Source organism: Danio rerio, chromosome 20 (assembly GCF_052040795.2).
Source record: "Danio rerio strain M-AB ecotype USA chromosome 20, GRCz13ab, whole genome shotgun sequence".
Classification (NCBI taxonomy): domain Eukaryota; kingdom Metazoa; phylum Chordata; class Actinopteri; order Cypriniformes; family Danionidae; genus Danio; species Danio rerio.
The window spans coordinates 3,088,878-3,107,188 of NC_141040.1; the positions used below are offsets into that span (position 1 = coordinate 3,088,878).

An 18,311-nucleotide genomic window follows, 5' to 3' on the forward strand; every position below is an offset into this window, starting at 1 on the left:
GATGACAATGATCACTTCAGGTACTGAAAAGCAGCAGCAGAAAGATTACCTCAAATCTAGAAATTAAAACAACTAGCAAACGAATAGTTAAAAATTTTGGTAAGACTTTATTTTGATGGTCCATTCGAGTATTAGTAGACTGTCTGCTTAATATCTGCTGATGCTGCTCCTTCAACAGACATGTAACTGACTATAAGAAGCTTTGCAAGTACATTTCAACTTACACTAACCCTAACCGTGCATTCACATGGGGCCTCAGCGTCAACGCTTGACCGAGGGCGTGTCTGAATTTAAGGCTGACGCGATCATCATAGCAGCGTCAGCCAATGAAATTAGTCCACAATCAGCTACTGTCTTAGCTGGGGTATTTGCATAAAGTGATCTGATTGGCTGACGCTGAAGCCCAGATAGTCATGCAGTGTGAAAACATCTGTGACACGACTACTTTGAAAATCATGCAGTCTGAACTCGGCATTAGTCGCTTGATTATTTAGAGGTCCCCTGGGCTTGTGAGGGAAACCAGAGCACCCAGAAGAAACCCACGCCAACACAGGGAGAACATGCAAACTCCACGCAGAAATGCTGACTGACCCAGCCAAGCATCGAACCAGCAATCTTCTTGCTGTGAGGTGATTGTGCTACCCACTGCGCCACCGTAAGGCCCGATTTATTATTTTATAAGACGTAACTTATTAATCATAATTGAAGCTGAATGCTTGATTCAGGAGGCGAAGACAGGCAAACGCGTGCATATCGGGAGTCTTATATGCTTGTTATTATTTTCAAAATAAAATGTCTCTGAATACAAACATTATTTTTAGAGATAACATGAAATAATTTGTGTTTTTATTCAACTGTTTCCTTCAATTTCCCAGAGATGGGTTGCAGCTGGAAGGGCATCCGCTGTGTAAAAATTTGCTGGATAAGTTGGCGGTTCATTCCACTGTGGCGACCCCGGGTTAATAAAGGGACTAAGCCGACAAGAAAATGAATGAATGAATGTTTTATTCAAGTTTTGTTTTAGACAAATGATAGAAGGTTGATTGTGGAAATGCAAAGTATAGCAGAAATTCTAGAATCCCCCATAAATGTTAAGAGATTTTCCTGGTTAAGCACTCACATGCAAGATATTACATAATAATAACTCATATTCCCAACTCAGTTCACTTTTGAAAATTTTACCTCTAAAGCCTCAGATTCACACTCGTTCTCATCCGAGCCTTTCCAGGCCTCCTCAGTGAGAGTGTTCACCAGATCACAGAACCTACAAACACCAAAAACCACCATCAGCAGGAATGAAACACACACAGTGACATAAGCTAAACTTAAAGGAGAGAACAGAAATACAAGCAATCAGATTATTTAAATGATAATGCACATTCTGTGAATAATCAAAGATTAATCTGATTCACTTTTACAGCATCCCAGTAGGGTGCAACATCTGCCTGATAACAAATGATGTAACATTATGTTCTGCAAATCTACAGAAAGAGATGTGTTTGTTATTAAAATATAGATTGATCTCTAGGATTTTCAATGATGCTGATGGTTTTGTAGCTAATGGGAAGCTGCCTTTTATCTTATTTTATGTCAGCTGTCACACCAGTGATGTGCACAGGAGACAGTGAACGCCTTTAAGTGGGTTTGCACAACGTCAATAAAGTCTGCATGAACCGATTGAATTTATTTTTAATCAGATGATGTATTTCCAAATGAATCAGAATGTTAAGTAGGGGGTGGAGCTTTATTTTTGTGCTCCTCCTCTCATCTTTCACTTGCAGCAAACTAATGGTAGAGGGGCGTGGCTAATCATTGTTTGCCCACTCCGTCACTGATGGCATGAGAGAAGGATTCATTTTGAAGCAGATGGACAGATTTTGATGAAAAAAAATTAGATTTTACTCCAGCAATAATCACTCCTGTATTTATCATTTACTTTTATCTGCCACGCGACTATCTGAAACTTGCTTATAATAGGTTTCTGTGAGTTTTATCTTGATTTGACTGAGAGTATAATACATACATATATATATATATATATATATATATATATATCATGTATGTATTTAATTTATTCTGTATCCACTGAATTTATTTGAACATCTTAATATACTTGAAGTGTGCTCCAAACATTCATTCCAATAAGAATACAGAAGTATTGGATCAGCACTTTGTATAGGCAGATACTCAGTATTTATTAACTTTGATCACACTGGATCAGGGAGTGCAAAAAAAAAAAAAATACAGTATATATATATATATATATAATTTTATTTGGATTTATTTATTCAACATGACTAGCTGTTTCTATTATAATCACATTGGGTTACACAGTACATAAGATATTATGAGATTATGAAAACCCATAACAAACTCACTGTCTGATTAGGCATGGGACGATAACCGTGCTCAAGGTATACCGCGGTTTGGAAAAGTCAAGGTTTTAAAACCGTCAAAATTTTCTGCTATACCATTCCTAATTGTTTGTGTAAGATTTTTTATTTACGTTTTTTTTTTTTACGTTTGTTTCTCCAGCAGAAAAGATCCCCAAAGATGCCATTTTAAATTGTAAAAACATCAGTGCTTTTGAAACAAATGAAGACAGCAGAAGTTTACTAGAAGACGTGTTTACTGCTCCAAAATACTATAAATGTTTCTCAAATTAAAATATATTGTGTACAAAGGGGAAAAGGGTTTAGCACATTTAAAAACAATATATTTTAGAGCAGCAATCTCAATACAGTGAAATCGTGAAACCGTGATATTTTTATCTTAGGTTATCATACCGTCATACCATGCCTATGTCTGATATGTTTTTGTCCATCCACCTTTTGACTGACAGGAAATAATTTCATCTAAAAAGTCTGCATTTGCAGTTTTTTCTGGCATTGTAGGGAATTATGAACAATACAAAGGGAAAAAATCATTTGCAAGCACACAAACACAAACTCTGTCAGACAAACACACACACACACACACACACACACACACACACACACACACACACACACACACACACACACACACACACACACATACCTCTTGCAGTGCATCTCTGTGCAGAAATAAATTTGGAAGTCTTCAGAGTTGTTCACAACGTAGAGAAAACAGCTGCGCTCGTCAAATTTGGAGATGCTGAATGCACACAACACACACACACATTGGATAAAAGACACGCTGTATCACATACAGTTGAAGTCAGAATTATTAGCCCCCCTGAATTATTAGCGCCTGTTTATTTTTTTCACCAATTTCTGTTTAATGGAGGGAAGATTGTTTCAGCACATTTCTAAGCATAATAGTTTAAAAAACTTATTTCTAATAACAGATTTATTTTATCTTTGTCATGATGACAGTAAATAATATTTGACTAGATATTTTTCAAGACACTTCTATACAGCTTAAAGTGACATTTAAAGGCTTAACTGGGTTAATTAGGGTAACTAGGCAGGTTAGGGTAATTAGGCAAGTTATTATATAACGATAGTTTGTTCTGTAGACTATCGGGAAAAAAATTTAGCTTAAAGGGGATAATAATTTTGTCCCAAAAATGTTTTTAAAAAAATTAATAACTGCTTTCATTCTAGCCGAAATAAAACAAATAAGACTTTCTCCAGCAGAAAAAATATTATCAGACATACTGTGAAAATTTCCTTGCTCAGTTAAAAATCATTTGGGAAATATTTAAAAGAAAAAAAAAATCAAAAGGGGGCTAATAATATTAATATATGTAGAAATTCCAAGTGGATATTATGGAAGTTTCTGAAACTGCTAAACTGGTCTGATCACAGCACAGCAGCCACAGTAAAAGACTGTCAGTTCAGTAGAATAAGAGGACAGGATTTACCTCACACCTCGTACAGACGCTGCACTGAAATTCCACTCGTGGATCCCTTTCTATGGCAAAGAGAGAAAAAGGTTTGTTTTATCAAGATAATTTAGCAAAGATCAGAAAGGGTTTTCTGGAATATGTTTGATAAAAAAACGACATATTTGAAGACCACAAAGAAAAATTCTGTGCAGATCATAACTGAACGTAGAGTTGTGTGACTCGATATATTAAGGATGTAACGGTATAAGAATTTTACGGTACGGTAATACCTCGGTATGAATGGCACGGTACGGTATTTATTGAATAATTTACAGGAAAAACAAAACTAATGAAAATACTCCAAAAAGAGTGCCAAAAGTGTCAATGACATACAAATTAACCATCTATCTGTAAGCTTTGAAACAGGAATTTCAATTTTTCAATTTTAATAACAAAAAATTATTAAACCATGTAAAAAAATAAAGTTTCAATTTAGTATTGTTGAAAACTCATCACATTCAACATTTAATCACTCACTCACTTAGAGATGTTTTTTTAAGGAAAATGATCATATAACTATAATCTGGTAAAAGCTGGGATCTCTGAGCATGTCCCCTGCAACAGAAAAACCCTCTCGTTTGGGACTGAGGTTTCTGGGACAGAGAGATATGATTTAGCCCAGGTTGACAGCAGTGGGTAACGTTGTGCATTGTCTTTCCACCACTTGAGAGGGCAAGCCATGAGTGAGATAGAGGTCTCTTTGCGGTACAAATCAATGTCTGCATCAATCTGAACAGTGTGCTGTGTTCTGCAGTCCCCATGACTGTTTTTAGTCGTATTCCCCGACTTATATTTCACCAGTCTGGCAGTGCCTGCATATTGTTTTTTCTTTGTCTGTCACCTTTTCTCCTTTCTCGTATCTTTTTAGAGAGAAACCGAAATGCTTCCACACATCCGATTTAAAACCCGCTTTAGGTTCGATCATTTCCAGCTCTTTTACTTACCCGCTACTAGCAGCACACTCCATTTCCGCATTACTGGATCTGTAGTGACAACAGACCGCAAAGGATGATGGCCAAGCCTGGGCTGATGGGAATTGTAGTTTCCGCTACCTCCCATTCGCTTCATTCGCCTGAGCAAACCTACAAAAGTTTGCTCTGCAGTAGCTCTGCAAACCTAAAATTTTATGGAGTCATGCGACTATGGTAATATTGAAAAAAATTGCTATTGCGGTATGACGGTATTTACAATACCGTTACATCCCTCCGATATATACAGTACAGTGTGGACGAAATTAAGTAAAAAGTCTAAAAGTGGCATCTTGAGCATTCATACAAAACTCTACATATCACAACTGTTTGGACTTAGGACCTTAATGAGGATGGACACGTTTTAATTTCAGATCAGGTATGGGAGATGTTTAAGGATGTCCTCTATTAACAAACTTCAGCTAGTACAAAATGCAGCATCCAGAGTTCTTACCAGGTCTAGAAAATATGATCATATCACCCCATTTTATCCTCCTTACACTGGCTGCCTGTTAAGATTCGTATTGAATTTAAAATATTGCTTCTTACCTATAAAGCTTTGAATAATCGAGCTCCTATTTATCTAACCAACCTTCTGTCTCACTACAATCCAACCCGCTCTTTAAGATCTGAAATATTTTGCACTTTTAAATGTGTCTGTGCTGTAGATTTACAGTTAAACTTGTAGCTTGCACAATTATTACACTAAAGAGAGCCGATGCTTCTGAGAGACCTAAAATACTTTGATCATTTTCTCCTGTTTGTTTTTCTGCTGTTAGGGCATGACAAAGATCTGCTCCGGCGGGAGTTCCTAGATTCTCTTACTAGATACTTAATACACTACATTAATCTTTTAAGCAACAGAGATCAAATATAAGGACTAAAACATGACTAGATAGATCTAAGACTAAAACAAAAAGTAACTTTAGCATATGCTTGAACAGACTATTATGAAGTTACATTACAGCAGTGTTGAAGGTTACAGAAAATAAAACAGAAACTTGCATTCACGGAAAAACAGGTAAACGTTAAATAATTGATTACTTTGTCATCAGGGGTCACGTGCCAGATGGATAACGTGTTCTCCTCAGCATCTTTGTTTATGGAGAGGTAGGACGGTTGGTATACTTTAGTGGGCTCCAATATCAACACCTGCACACACCAAGACAAACAAAACTTAGCGCCAGCAGCACTCACTGCTTTTACATGCTATTAACCCTTGTGTTTTCATCCACTCTGGGGTGATTTTGAGTCTTAATTTGGCCATAAATTTCTCTGTGTTACAGCACATGGGATATTTTTTTGATGACAAATCTTATTTTGACACACATTTTATGGAAAATGCTTTGAAAGTTTGCAAAAACTCAACAATAGACTTTGAGTCAATCTACTACCCTTTGGTTATGTTGGGGGCTGTTTTTGCCCCATTGACTTCCATTATAATCACGTCTTTTGATTGCAAAGCCATGACACCATTTAATCGTGCATTCTTGATTGTTGCTGGTTTTCCCTGTTGGGAAGAGGGACAATTTCTCATTTTTACTGTTGATCATCAGTTATAGTGCAGAAAAAGCTTCTGCCTCCTATATGGAGTATAATGTGTGGTATTAAGGTCTTTGATATGTCTGAGAAACTCAAAATAATCCCCTCAGCTCTCAGAACACAGTAAACATAGTAAGTATATTCATGCGCACACACACACACACACACACACACACGCACACATGCACACACACACTGTAATCTGCTGTTTTACTCCAGTGAACTGAAAGACTTTTTTTGAACAGGCCTATCTAAAGGGTTAATACTGAAAACTGATGATCAACAGTAAAATGACAAACTGTCCCTCTTCCCAACAGGGAAAACCAGCAACAACCAAGAATGCATGATTATTTGCTGTCACGGCTTTGCAATCAGAAAATCTCCCCATAATCTAGTAATAATAATAGGGAAAAAACAACCACCAACATAAAGAAAGGGAAGTCAATTTGCACAGCAAGCAAGGGTTAAAGAGACAGTTCACCCAAAAATAAATGTTTCCTCTGTATTTACTCACACTCAAGTACTTTCAAACTTTTGATTGAATAAACTTCAATCTTGATTTCTAGCCTTTAAGCAAATATTCGCAAACATTTTCAGGGTTCATACAGGCACAAAAAAAAAAAAGCAAGGACTTTTAAGCCCTTTTTCCAGCACCTATTTTTTTTTTCAAGACTGACACGCAACGTATTGAACACCTGAAATGTATTGTCAGCAACCAATAAAAACATTGCATAGGAATTTATACAAATAAAAACCATTAATAATCGTAATAATAATATATTTAATTAATCGTATATTAATAATATAATAAACCTGCACTAAATGATTTTTTTTTTGTGCTCAAGTAACAACTGCTAAAATAATACACATTTTAGTAAATAATACTAATGTTAGGTAAAAATACAAAGTAAGAAAAACACTCAGACTTTCATTGTGGCCCTTTTTAAAGAAATAATAATCAATTTATTTGAATGGTTTAATTGCTTAAATCACAGAGCTACATTTTTTGTTAAATTGCACTAACAAAGGAAGTATGGTCGATTTTTCCTTTCATGACAAGTAATCTTTTTCAATAGCACTAGCTAAACTGCTACATATACTCTATAAGGCCATAGAGACGCTGTTTGTTCATTTTTAAAAAAACATTATTTTCAAGCTTTGAAAGGTTTAATTGAAGTATATGCTCAAAAGATTCAAATTTAGCCTTTTATTTACATATTTTACTCCATGTTTTTATTTGCTCATTCTTGTCTTTACAATATGGCAGATTTGTTTCTTAAATAGCTGTACATCACATGGAGACTGTATTTTACATTTACACTTAAAATAGACAAGTACACAGTCAGCAATAAAATAATAAAACAAATAACTTTGTTTCACTCGAGGTATTTGAAACATGACAACACTACATCCGAAAACATCCAAAAAGCAATAATTCAATACAACATTTGTTTTTAAGTAGTTTTTTTCTGTCACAGCAACACAGAAAGGTCTTTGTCCCACCCTTACGATTCAGGTAAAACTAGTCGATTGTGATTGGCCACTTTTCATATCAGTCAAATCACCGCTTTCAGTATTTTTGCATTAAATAGTCACAAAAGTTCACAAACATTTTTATTTTTCTGGCGTGAAAATTGCATACACACTCTCCTTGATAATTTAAGCACTTTTAAACAAAACAAGCTAATTTTCCAGGTAACCCAGGCCTTGAGTTTCTAAGAGCCAAATATAGGCACTTTAAAGGGCCATGAAACCCCCTCGTTTCAGCAGGGTGTTTTCACACCTCTACTTTGGAAAAAGTCAGAAAAGTGGGCGTGTCCAGCTCTGTTTAGGGGGGAGTGTCGGAGGAAGAAAAGTGGGATGGTGTGGGAGTGTCTGTTTGGGCACGCGCAAGTTTCAGAGTCAAAATGCACACACACACACACACACAGGAGAAAGTGATGGTGTTTAACCTACATGGACATCTGTAGTCGAATTATTTGTCAAATTATTAAATGGTGGACTTTAACTGCAGTTTGGCTCTTTCATTCAGGGAATTTATTCATGTCCCTCCCGACAAACAAGATATTTGATTCGTGGATCTGCTCTAAGTGTGTATTTTTCATGCAATGTTTGATACCGCACGGCGAATGAGAGAAAAAAATCTGCATTTGCAGGAAACTTAGATGCACTCGGCAGGCAGCGTCAGAAAGCCGCGTGTGTTATTCCGGTCACAAAATGCGGTGAAAATCCTACACGAGGTTAAAGTTTGGTTGTGGTGCTAACATGTTTACACTCGGTGGAATAGTTTGTTTGATACGAACAAACTGAATAAACAAAGAGCACTTGTCGCTCACTTACCAAATCTGTAGAGACAGGACAATCACCAGCAACTAGAGGCGCGTCTTTATTAAGAGGAGACTACAAGCGAATCCGGATCTCAGTGTTTGCAGATGAGAACAGCTCTCAGGTAAACAATAATCCTCCTTAGACATGTAAGTTATTGTTGTCGAGCGTCGCGTACACTGTAATCCACACGTGAGTCTGAGCTCTCACAGAGAGAAAATGAAAACGAAACTTAACTGCAGCAAACTATGAAAGCAACACTTCACGCTTGTTTTGCCAACACAATGTGGTGTGAGTGTCGTAAGCACTGTGACAGTAATGAATATTAATGAAGTTGCACAATAAGACACACTCTAGCACAGACGTCCAGTCTGCACGCTGGAATACATGCTATTATGTCATGGTCGTGACGCTGCTTCAAAAATTCGTTTCAACCCGGAAGTACGAATTTGCTTGAAATAACGCAAAAACAACCAATTTACACTTTTTAGTGAAATATAGGTGTCCTAATAGTGTTTTTAGCAGTGTGGGACACATATACGACTGTCAACAGCTCAAAACTCAAAAAATGTGTTTTGGTGTTTCGTGACCCTTTAAGCACCTTGTGCGAACCCTGATTTTAAAGGCCAAATCACACTGCGCAAAAAAAATGTAAAGGACAGCCATTTATTTAGATCAAAGTGAACATTCAAATGAAAATAGAAAAACCTTAACAAAGAGGAGCTTAGAAAAGAGGATTTACACATGCAAACAAAGTGCTGTTAATTGTATAGGTTGCGTGAGTGGGTAATGTGAAACACGCTAAAGCAGTGTAACCGTCAACAGCATGAAGAGGGCTCATACCGGAAATCGCACAGATGTCACATCCTTATCCTTATTGGTGGCTTCTACCATAAAGTCCATCCAGAAGTCCACCAGCTCCTGTTTAGGGGCCTGCGGATCTGTGCTTACTTTGGTAAAGTGCTTATAAATGAGGATGGTTTCAACCAGCGAGCGCAGATACCTGCAGTAAACACAGAACACCTTAAAGAATGAGCAGCACTCTGAAAGACTCCAAGTAGGAGTTACTTTAACAGACAACTACATTCCTTCGCATCCACATACTGAAATAAGTCTGAGCAACTTACGGTTCACACAGACTTTAAGCATTTATGTGTGCAAATTGTGAGTATGTGCACATACCAAATGGGAGCTTTGATTTTGAAGAGCTTCTCAGAGGCCTGGATGACTCGAGTGTTGTCACAGGCCAGAATACTAGCCCCGAGAAAGAATCCCACATCCCAGTAGCTCTGCAATCTGTCCAAACTGCCTTTCTTCCCCAGCAGGCTGCTTAACTTCACACCTACAGGACACACGGATCATGTTAGTTACTCTCACGCTGTGGGTCAGACAGTAAGAGCATGTGTGCAGTGTATTTGAGAAACGAGGTCACTCTTCTCATCAATAGTAAGATATAAAAAACATAAATAGGTGCAGCTGAATGGATGTGGCTCAAACTAATATCCAAACTGTCAATCAAACGCACCTACTTTACGCAGCTCAAAAGAGGAGTCAAACTGATGTCCTGCAGCCAGCAGCAGCACTGCATAGTTGATACCAGAGTGCAGCGTGGGCTCCGATTCAAACCCTCTTCTGAACCTGCAGAGAAAGAGACAGTAAATCCCACAAAGCCTACCAAAAATAGAGTTTGTATTATAAAAACAGGCTTCATTTTTTTGGAGAGAAAAAGAAAATTATGATTGATACACTTTATAATAACTACACACAGTGAATTTTCAATAAGCATCAGCAAATAGTTGATCATTTTTAAGTCTTAAACCTACATTAAGTTCGAGATAAAGTACACCCAGGAGGTTGTTATCGCAGATTAAAGCCCTACAGGTTTATCGCATGAAGCGGAGCATTGTTGTATAAAACTGAAATAATTAATTCTGTAAAAACAACCACTTGCTTGAATTTTATCCTGCATCGCTACTTGCCACAAAATCTGATAATTACACACAAAACATTGTTCTAAACTTTAGTAGTTTATTAATTATTTAAGTCAACACAAAGCTAAACAACTGGCAACAAAAAGTCAAAAACGCAAATCTGTCAGAAACAAAAACTATCTATCTATCTAGATGGAGTATACACTAACCTGCGCATTATTCAGACACAAGATGGAGACAAACAGTCAAAAACACAAAGCTGACAGACACTAAAACAGCTGATGGAGTATACACTAACCTGCTCATTATTCCGACACAAGATAGAGACAAACAGACAAAAACACAAAGCTGACAGACACTAAAACAGCTGATGGAGTATACACTAACCTGCGCATTATTCAGACACAAGATGAAGACAAACGGTCAAAAACACAAAGCTGACAGACACTAAAACAGCTGATGGAGTATACACTAACCTGCGCATTATTCAGACACAAGATAGAGACAAACAGACAAAAACACAAAGCTGACAGACACTAAAACAGCTGATGGAGTATACACTAACCTGCTCATTATTCCGACACAAGATAGAGACAAACAGTCAAAAACACAAAGCTGACAGACACTAAAACAGCTGATGGAGTATACACTAACCTGCGCATTATTCAGACACAAGATGAAGACAAACGGTCAAAAACACAAAGCTGACAGACACTAAAACAGCTGATGGAGTATACACTAACCTGCGCATTATTCAGACACAAGATAGAGACAGACAAAAACACAAAGCTGACAGACACTAAAACAGCTGATGGAGTATACACTAACCTGCGCATTATTCAGACACAAGATGAAGACAAACGGTCAAAAACACAAAGCTGACAGACACTAAAACAGCTGATGGAGTATACACTAACCTGCGCATTATTCAGACACAAGATAGAGACAAACAGACAAAAACACAAAGCTGACAGACACTAAAACAGCTGATGGAGTATACACTAACCTGCGCATTATTCAGACACAAGATAGAGACAAACAGACAAAAACACAAAGCTGACAGACACTAAAACAGCTGATGGAGTATACACTAACCTGCACATTATTCAGACACAAGATAGAGACAAACAGTCAAAAACACAAAGCTGACAGACACTTAAACAGCTGATGGAGTATACACTAACCTGCTCATTATTCCGACACAAGATAGAGACAAACAGACAAAAACACAAAGCTGACAGACACTAAAACAGCTGATGGAGTATACACTAACCTGCGCATTATTCAGACACAAGATGAAGACAAACGGTCAAAAACACAAAGCTGACAGACACTAAAACAGCTGATGGAGTATACACTAACCTGCGCATTATTCAGACACAAGATAGAGACAGACAAAAACACAAAGCTGACAGACACTAAAACAGCTGATGGAGTATACACTAACCTGCGCATTATTCAGACACAAGATAGAGACAAACAGACAAAAACACAAAGCTGACAGACACTAAAACAGCTGATGGAGTATACACTAACCTGCACATTATTCAGACACAAGATAGAGACAAACAGTCAAAAACACAAAGCTGACAGACACTTAAACAGCTGATGGAGTATACACTAACCTGCGCATTATTCAGACACAAGATAGAGACAGACAAAAACACAAAGCTGACAGACACTAAAACAGCTGATGGAGTATACACTAACCTGCTCATTATTCCGACACAAGATAGAGACAAACAGTCAAAAACACAAAGCTGACAGACACTTAAACAGCTGATGGAGTATACACTAACCTGCGCATTATTCAGACACAAGATAGAGACAAACAGACAAAAACACAAAGCTGACAGACACTTAAACAGCTGATGGAGTATACACTAACCTGCGCATTATTCAGACACAAGATGAAGACAGTCAAAAACACAAAGCTGACAGACACTAAAACAGCTGATGTCTTTAACTCTCAAGTAACCATTTATGGGAATACCGAATAAATATCGTATATACCGAAATTCCTCCTAAAAATACCATGAAATGATTTTTTTGCCCATATCGCCCAGCCTTAGTACTTATAAGTCAAGAATACATGATTTGCAGCAGAAGTAATAATAAATTATTCACTAATGTCTATTAATGTAGAGAGGTAATGCTTAACTATTTGCCAATGCTAAAGAAATGACTCATAGTGTGCAGTTATTATAAAGTGTTACCTCATGAAGTGTGACTCACCAGTGTATGCCTTGATCTCTGCTGTTTGTGTCTGTGAAATGAGAGTCCAGGAACATATCCTTATATATACGGCCTACCAAACAATAAATATCCGACGCCACCTGCTCATCGGAGTTGACCAATGGCAACATAATGTCCAGCGCCTTCTGACGGTCTCCAGGTAGGTTTCTCCTGTAGAGACAGAACATAAAGAGACCGTAAAAATCAGAAATGAACCACAATATGTGGAGACAATGAATGTGATAATGCAGTGCTTCTCAACTGGTCTGGCCATGAGAGACATTTTCCCTGCTCATTAAAACCCGTGTATCATTCGCTTTTAGGGTATATGCAGGAATCCGAAAGGAAATTTCAATACTTTTTAAAGACCTTCTCAGAATATTTTAAAGACCTTGTGGCCCCTTCAAGGTCTAATCAGTATCAAACCTTTAACGAAATAAACAGTTGCAAATAAACAGTTGTAGTTAAATAAATCAATGGAGCACAACCGTGCAGCAGAACTCAGATAAGCTCAGAAGAAACAAACCTGGAACGAATAAATTACACGGTTGTTTTCAGCGACAGGTTTTAGCCACTGTTTAAACCAAATGTGCCTCATGCCTGCTTTTGAGCGAAGGTCTCGGCCGTTAGATCGCCCCCTGGGGGCTGGCTGTAGTACAAGTCATAAAACTCGCCTCCTCCGTTTTAATGAACGAGACTTGAGCCCAAATGAAAAAAGTAATTACACTTGCAATAAAACGTCCTGGAAGATAGTTCTGGTCAATTAAGGCTCAGGTTAACAAGCTGATATAGGTGCAGAGGACGTTTTTAGCTAGTAATTTAATGCTATAAAAACAGGGCGTGTCATCATGACTGACAGACGTCGGAGCTTATGCAGGAGATTGAAGTGTTATTCCATTTCTGTGTTAATTTACCATGATAAAATGAGTTCAGCAGTAAACTTTACTTTCTGACCTACAGGATCTGATGGAACACTGTGTATTTGGTAAGGTCAGGGCTTTATCGGGCTTGATTATTTTGCTAATACATGCCTAACCTAGCCATGAGTGGGAAAATACAGGTGATGGCTATCTAGCAGTAATTCTCTGTATGGGTCTGAAATAATAATTAGGAAGACAAAACTAATGTTAGCCGATCTCCACATTGATCTCCTGTAAGGTTTTTTGAACTTGATTTAAAGGACGTCTCTGACATTTTGAGATTCGACATGTTATTGAGTTCATCTACTAAATTTGCTGTTATAAAATATTAATAATATTAATTTGTAAGGAAACAGGTTGCCTGATGTTTGTGTGAAAATGAGCAAGACGTGCAGTCTTACCTGTTGAGGGCAAATGCGTAGTGGAACTTTATATGAGGATGGGCCACGGGGTCAAAGGTCGGCAGCTTTTCCAGTGTTTCAACTAACTTCACAATAGATTCATAATCCTACAAAAACGAAAACAAAACAACTTACAGAAAATGTACATAAACTGGTAATAGGGAGTCAATAGTCCATGTGTTTCTATTTTAGCTTATGAGCATTTTCTTATATTTCTTATATCTTCTTTCTTATATCTGATAAAAAAGTTTTTATAAATTTTTTATGCACATTTTCATATTAATGTGCACATTGGTGGTTCTATTATAAATGCGATATTCCAAAATGTGCAAAAAATGGATGAAAACATAGCAATAAATATATGTATATATATATATATATATATATATATATATATATATATATATATATATATATATATATATATATATATATATATATATGTGTGTGTGTGTGTGTGTATATGTGTGTGTGTGTGTGTGTATACATATATATACACACACACACACTGAATATATATATGTATATATATATATAGATGAAGTAAGGAAATTTTCACAGTATGTCTGATAATATTTTTTCTTCTGGAGAAAGTCTCATTTGTTTTATTTCGGCTAGAGTAAAAGCAGTTTTTAAGTTTTTAAAAAACAATTTTGGGACAAAATTATTAGCCCCTTTAAGCTTTTTTTTTTTTTCGATAGTCTACAGAACAAACCATCAATATAGAATAACTTGCCTAATTCCCCTAACCTGCCTAGTTCACCTCATTAACCTAGTTAAGCCTTTAAATGTCACTTTAAGCTGTATAGAAGTGTCTTCAAAAATATCAAGTAAAATATTAATTACTGTCATCATGGCAAAGATAAAATAAATCAGTTATTAGAAATAGGTTTTTAAAACTATTATGCTTAGAAATGTGATGAAACAATCTACTCTCCATTAAAGAGAAATTGGGGAAAAAATAAACAGGGGCGCTAATAATTCTTAATATATGTACACACACACACACACACACACAGTTGAAGTGAGAATTATTAGCTCCCTCCCCCTGTTTATTTTTTTATTTTTTCCACAATTTCTGTTTAACAGAGATAAGATTTCTACAATACGAGTTTTAATAACGCATCTCTAATACCTGATTTATTTTATCTTTGCTATGATGACAGTAAATAGTATTTGACTAGATATTTTATTTTATTAGAAAAAAGCCTATACAGCTTAAAGTGACATTTAAAGGCTTAACTAGGTTAATTAGGTTAAAGTTTTACATTTTTTTAAGTTTAAGTTAAATTTATTAAGCTAAAAAATTTTTAAAGTTAGGGTAATTAGGCAATTTATAATATAAGGATGTTTTATATATATATATACATATATATACATATATATATATACATATATACACATATATATATACAATATGTTAGATATATAATGTTCTGTAGACTATCAAAAAATATATATAGCTTAAAGAGGCTAATGATATTGAAATTAAAATGATTTTTTAAAAATTCAAAACTGCTTTTATTTTTGCCGAAATAAAACAAATAAGACTTTCTCCAGAAGAAAAAATATTATCCGACATACTGTGAAAATTTCCTTGCTCTGTTAATCCAAACATTTATTTCATGAGATTATCCTATATTTGTGAGTGTACTAGTTTTAAAATGAAAGCATTAAAACATAAATTATATCCTCTTAGATTGTTGTTAGAGTCTGATCTGAGTGAGCATTGTATCAGTAATCAGAGGAACATGCATAATTCATTAGACTTTTTGAATGTTTTGTCTTGCTCTGAAGCTCCAGAATAAAGTTCATGTATTATGCACTACACTACAGTATAATTTCTACAGCACAGTCCATGAACAAACTGTTCTGACAGCTGATTTACTCTAGTGACTTGGACTTAGCCGATTGTTGCAGTGCTTCCCACACATAAGCTGCGTCCCAAATCGCATACTTGTGCACTATTCTATGCCATTTTGTAGTATAAATAGTGTAAGTAGTGTGTTCACACTGAAAACTCAATAAAATAATAAGTGCACTTTAACTATCCGGATGATGCACTCATTCAGCTGGTAAAATGAAGTGTGTAATGATGGACACTTCACGCACTCAATGACCGCAGGTTTGCTTACGTAGCGGAAGGGGCGGAGCTATCGGACGCACATGTTAAATAACTTTATTTATTTTGGATGGTGAAAGCAAAATTCTTCTACGAGAGTGATTATAGCGCCTCCCGATGGTGAATGCGGCAATACTCATGGCAGGTATTATTTGATAATTCGGTCGTTTATTTCACTGATTTGGCGACCGTCAAACGTCATCAGGGAAACGGTTTGAATTTCCGTTTAGTAAAAAAACATTAGTGCTCCATTTGGGACGCCACTACATACATATACTATCCTGTTGAGTGTGTAAGTGCATAAGTACATAGTGTATGGGTGCATAGTGTATAGTGTGCCATTTGGGACGCAGCTATAGACTTTACTTGGACAGGCCGCCCAGGTATATATTAGTGACACATTTTTTTTTAAATATTATTATTATCTTCCTTTTTTTTTTTTGTGTATCCGCCTAATATAAATTAACAACCGCGATCAATTAAGTAGTGGAAAAGCTACTCTCCTTTACCTGTTTCATACTGCTCGTTCGGTGTACGCACAGCCAACGCACAGACTCAGTTTCATGTGCTCTGTAGACCCACAGAGACCAGCACCTTTTTGCGTCCGACCCGCGTTTCTAAAATTCACAGAATTTTCAGTTCTGACGTCCACCATGGGAGAGAAGCTGTTCTCGCAGTGTCCGAAATAAAAGCAAGAGCCTATATTCTCTGTTCACTCATATTGGTTGAATAAATGAATGAACACTAGAAACTCATAGACCACAAGGGGGCGTATTCCCACAGTCTTGTCCAAATGTTGTGTGCAGTGGAAAGGTGGCTTAAAGGCAGACGGCTGCTTCTCACTCAGGGCTGACTATGCTAATGAGGGACAGCTTATCAATAGTGGGCGGGGCTTCCCCTCTGATGACACGTACTAAAGGAAAATGTCAATCAAAGTGTTTCCGCAATCAAGTGTGATTATAAACAGCAAAATGTTCTTATTTTTACCACTGGAAGCTGGTTATATTCACAGACTGTTGCCACACAACTGTGTTTAAACCTGTTATAAAAGTGATTTGTGCATAATAGGAATCCTTTAAGTTATTAGTGCTTTTAGTGAAAATGCCTGGACCATAATTGTAGGAGTTTAAAAACTGCAGTTAGGTGTCATTTATCATATATTCAGTTACTGCCGAGGTGTGTCAAAGTTATTTTATTACATTTACGACTTCCTATTCTCCATTCATTAATTTTTAACAGCACAGGCACCTAACAGTCCCAACAATATATGCAACTTTACTTTAACCCTTTATCAGGTGGAGAACCATATATGCTAACTTCATTGACATTGGTTACAATATAATTTTTAATATACAGTCATAAATGTTCACAGGTCTTGTAATAATCTATAGTAGCACTCCTGGGATTGTTAAATGAGCATTTCAGTGAGTGCCCTTTAAAGGGTTAGACGCATAAATAAACACATTTGAAAGCAAAAGTTTGTTTATTCTTTGCTATTTTGCGAGCTGATTAATAACAACTTCGTCTTTACAAAATGGCCTGTCTGCATTCTGTGGATAAAGAAGAGGCAGCTAGCGTGAAGCAGAGCCAAGCTTAGAGACACACTGAGCTCTTCAAACATTTACTGCAGTCTAACCGGAGCTCCGCACCTCGCTGTGACGTCTTCAGGGGAACGCTACAGTACAGCGGCTTATTCTGTCCATGCCGTAACACACTGACAATACCAGAACATCATTTGGAATATTTGATAAACAATATTTGATAGCATTTGGAATATAAATAAACAAGAGCTAATCACACTGATTTTGACAGTGGACACAAAACCAGTCCTATCCCAGATAGCATACCAATGTGGGCCACTTTTAGTTATGCAGCACTGGTGGCCTTCCTTAGGCCCAGACAAAATGAATGTGAGCCTGAAGTGGCCCACCTGTGCAATGGCAAAGGGGAGCCAAAGATTTAAATTCATTTATGGGCCATTTAAGGCAAAGATTTG

At 36.7% G+C, this 18,311-nt stretch overlaps 1 protein-coding gene across 5 annotated transcripts in view; it reads right to left on the reverse strand.

Moving 5' to 3' along the window:
- map3k5 (mitogen-activated protein kinase kinase kinase 5) overlaps positions 1-18,311 on the reverse strand; it is a 77,261-nt gene that overhangs the window by 31,538 nt on the left and 27,412 nt on the right. For all 5 annotated transcript variants that reach the window (XR_015517658.1, XR_015517660.1, XR_015517659.1 and 2 more), the window contains 9 exon segments: positions 14,194-14,300; positions 12,873-13,043; positions 10,232-10,344; positions 9,889-10,048; positions 9,550-9,709; positions 5,884-5,991; positions 3,848-3,897; positions 3,040-3,135; positions 1,183-1,264 (listed from right to left, as the gene is read on the reverse strand). Coding sequence is in view for 2 of the 5 variants with exons in the window: in XM_087296981.1 (XP_087153107.1) it covers positions 1,183-1,264; positions 3,040-3,135; positions 3,848-3,897; positions 5,884-5,991; positions 9,550-9,709; positions 9,889-10,048; positions 10,232-10,344; positions 12,873-13,043; positions 14,194-14,300 (1,047 nt within the window). In the remaining 3 variants the exon portion in view is untranslated.